This window comes from Rutidosis leptorrhynchoides, chromosome 4 (genome assembly GCF_046630445.1).
Source record: "Rutidosis leptorrhynchoides isolate AG116_Rl617_1_P2 chromosome 4, CSIRO_AGI_Rlap_v1, whole genome shotgun sequence".
Taxonomy (NCBI): Eukaryota; Viridiplantae; Streptophyta; class Magnoliopsida; order Asterales; family Asteraceae; genus Rutidosis; species Rutidosis leptorrhynchoides.
The window spans coordinates 168562024-168566100 of record NC_092336.1 but is presented as its reverse complement, the minus strand read 5'-3'; the positions used below and the strand labels follow the sequence as shown (position 1 = coordinate 168566100).

The window sequence follows — 4077 nt, the reverse complement described above, 5'->3', positions numbered from 1 at the left end:
CGTTGCGGTCGACTGAGTTCTGTTTGTTTTTTATTTTGATTCTAATGAAGGTACGTTTCATAAAATGTACTACGTATATACATAGGAAAAATGTTCACCAGGTGTACATTGCGGCGCGCATCGCTTTGGTAACTCGATTACGCAGAGAATTCACTAAATCATTTTATAGTCATTTCACTAAGATAAGGGTACAATGGTGGTAAACATTTACATTCAATATTATGATAATTATATCTGTATGTTAAAAAATAATCTAGGAACCTAAACTGTATTAAAATCTATTTACTGCTCAAAAACAAAGGTTCGTTGGTAAGGCTCGGAACCTTCGTTTAAATATAATTCGTCACGTTTACTTCATACAATTATTTCGAGTTCAAAGGTGATGACGGAGAAACGTAATTCAGAGCGAACAAAAAGATAAATCCCGTTAACATTTTTGGTGAGTTTTGTGTAATAGTTTTTATATTAAATTAAAAGTTTACAGTTTATTTATTTATTTATTTTTATTATTATCTTTTTTTGAACGGTACAATTGCATCAGTGTATCATTTATTTCAACGACACTCATCATTTGCACACACACACACACGCGCGCGCGCGCGCGTTCTGGAGGAAACCTGAATAGCATTACAAGAACCCGACCCTTTAACCATCTTGAGGGGCAGGCGGACCGAATTTGAATCCTGAATGGATCTGGGAGAAAAATCCCCCGAGGTCAATCTGGATATCCATATTTCAGGCAGATTAATTAATATGATGGGTAGGGCGAGACTCGAACCCATGACCTAAACCCCAGTCCCAACACACAAGGTGAAGAGGATGCCGTTGAACGAATGCTTCGTTGGCAAGTTTATACTCTTTGAAATTATCTTTTAGACCATCAAGTAAATGAAAAGTTATGTTTTAAACTTTAAAAAGTAATCATTTATAACCCTCAAATAAGTAGCAATTTATATTTTAGATACTTGAATTTTGTTGTCGTTTGATTTACTCAAATGACCAAAATTTTGGTGTGTAATAGTATATAGCAATTTATATTTTAGATACTTGAATTTTGTTGTCGTTTGATTTACTCAAATGACCAAAATTTTGGTGTGTAATAGTATATAAGGTATATATATTATGCACATTTACTATTCTACATCCAAAATTAACTATATATAGCGTATGAAGCATTACTTACTCTCAAATGTAAATCGTAAATCGAAAACCCTAAAATATATGCGGCGTTTCTTACTTTATTCTTTCATTTTATTCTAATAATCGCTGATTTTCTTATTAGCAAACTACATTATCGCCGCATCAACGTATGTGAATATTTTAGCTAATTTTGTGTTAGATGCATCAGTCAATTTCAATGATAGCGAATGTGGTTACTATTAGATCGGTTCCAATTTAAAAAATCTATCTCTTTAATTAATGTTTATTTACATTCATTTGATAGTTATGACTTAATTGAATGTTTGTTCTTAATTATTTGTGTAGTTGTAGATTCACCGATCTAACATATTTTTATCTTTTCACAGATAATCACACAACGTCCTCGATTCGCCTCTAGATAGCAGACGTAACCGAAGGTATATGTCACTGTATCTATAGTTCTGATAGTACATTTAAACTTTGGAGGTTATAAATTCTTGATCTATGAATTCCCTAAACTTCTCAATAAATTGTAAATTTATGAATTTGATGATTAAATTTAGGTCTGGCCTGATTACTTAAAAATTATAAGTTGTTTAATTTAAAAGAATATAATTTAAAATACATAATGTATAATTGACAATTTACACTAGTTTTCAACACGTTCATCATTATCTATCCAACTTTGATTATATATTGTATGTAACGGTTAATAATATTATTGTGCTGTTTTGAAAAATCTTACATATGAATTACTATTTCTCAAGACAATTACTTGATTTTTACTCAATTTTTCAGTTTAGATTTTTGTGCTAAATTATGGGCCCCAAAAGAAACTCAAACAAAGGTAAGGCAATTATGGAATACGATGACAACTCTCCTCGACCACGCTTGGTTGGTTCAAGGGTTACCTTCTCAAAGCAAATACATGGTATTTCTCTTGTAATATTCTTAATTTTACAAAGTTAAAAGTGTAACTTATGTTTAGAAAAGGATATTAACATTCATTGGACAGTTTTTATTTTTTTTAGTTTTTTTTTTAATATGTAAAAGATAAATAAATATAGTTTTTAAGGTTTAAATTTAAAATATTCAAATACATACAAATTATTTTACATATATTACTACTCATTTTTGGTAATAAATATTTTCGATGAACTTAATATATCATATTCTCTTCCCTTCGTCCTAATCAAATTTCACTACATATAGGTTTTACCAATTACATCTCATCTTTATCCACTTAACTTATTTTGATTAGCAAAACAATAGAGTGAACACTTATAATAGAGATTTTTTAAATTAGTAATTTGAATACAAAACAATAAAATTTATTTTAATTTGTTAAAAACATTGTCCTTACACTATAAATAGAAATTTCATTTAATAAATGTATATTATATAATATAATTACTTTTATATACAAATGTCCTTACTTCAACAACTTGCTATCTTTGTTAAAAAGTTATTGTAATACTAATATTATACCTTTATAATTATCTTCAATCTCTTTATAATTGCAGTTCGTGTATCTCCTCCATCAACAAACGTGGACAATTTTAAAGCGCTTTTCAAAGTCACAAGAGTGACATTTAATTACATATGCTCCATCGTACAACAATACATAATTTCCCAAGATGTAGAATTTAAGTTTCTAGACGAAACACGGATGTCAATAAAAGATCAAATAGCAATCGCTCTAAGAAGGCTATGTTCGATTGAGTTAACTACTGAGATATCAGACTTCTTTGGTACGAAACCACAGACCGTGCTTAACGTCACTTGGTTGTTCGTGGTGGCGTTGGGGTTACAAGGTGAGAAACATCTTTCATGGTCATCTAATATGGGCCACACAATTACAAGCTTCCAAAAAATTGGAGGCCTGATAAATTGTTGCGGGGCCATAGCTACTACAAATCTAAAAACTTACCCACATATTAAGAATGATATTGCATGGCTAGACCCCGCAAGCAACAGTAGTGTATTGTTGCAAGCTGTGGTGGGCCCCGATATGCGGTTTCTTGACATATTTATGGGCGTACCGGGGAGTATGACTAGTGACACCCTTCTTAAGCGATCCAAATTCTACAAGTTGGTAGAATCAAAAGAGATATTGAATGGACAAGAAATTGAACTCGATGAGAAAGCAACTATTAGAGAGTACGTAGTCGGAGACTCGGGTTTTCAACTATTACCATGGTTGATAACTCCATACAACGATGTGAATTTGAGTAATAACCAAATCGAGTTTAACAAGCGACATCGGGCAACTAGATCGGTTGCCAGACGAGCGCTTAACAAATTAAAAGAGGTTTGGGGGGCGATTGATGGTGGCAAGTGGATCCCTGGATATGATAGGATACAGAGAATCATACTCGCGTGTTGTATTCTTCATAATATCGTTATTGATCGTATGGAAGGAGATTCGGTGCTCAATGAGTCAATGATGTCAAGTGGGTTCGATCTTGCGTTTCAGGTGGAGAAAAGTGTGTTTCCAGATGATGAAGAGGCTGTAAAGATGAGAGATAATCTTTGTCTCTACTTAAACGAAGATTAAATGTTCTAAAATGAGATTTTCTAAGGTAATTAGACTATCATATTCATGGTCATATTATATATGATATGAAATATGAATATGAATATGAATATGATATCATATTCATCTTTGATAGATTCGTTTGCCGTTAAAAAAAAAATGAATATGATATGATGAAGTAGTGAAGTTTTTATATTTCTTGTTGTGTGACTTTTGTTTTTTTACCAAAATCATACGTATATTGTTGAGGTGTGGAGACATTTAAACAAAAGCTGAAAAAAAAAAAGTGTCACTAAAAACTGTTTAAACACTTGCACGGATTTTGCAGATTTCGGTAAGCGTGAAACAGAGCAAAACAGTGCAAAAACAGAGAAAAATGATGGTGCGCGGTGATGGTGCGC

General features: G+C 31.9%; 1 protein-coding gene across 1 annotated transcript; it reads left to right on the top strand.

Moving 5' to 3' along the window:
* Window positions 1–1959: 1959 nt before the first annotated feature.
* Window positions 1960–3697, top strand: LOC139841207 (protein ALP1-like). The gene is made up of 2 exons (XM_071831435.1): window positions 1960–2071; window positions 2664–3697. Exons 1-2 carry the CDS (start codon window positions 1960–1962, stop codon window positions 3695–3697), a joined length of 1146 nt encoding a protein of 381 aa, XP_071687536.1.
* Window positions 3698–4077: the final 380 nt, after the last annotated feature.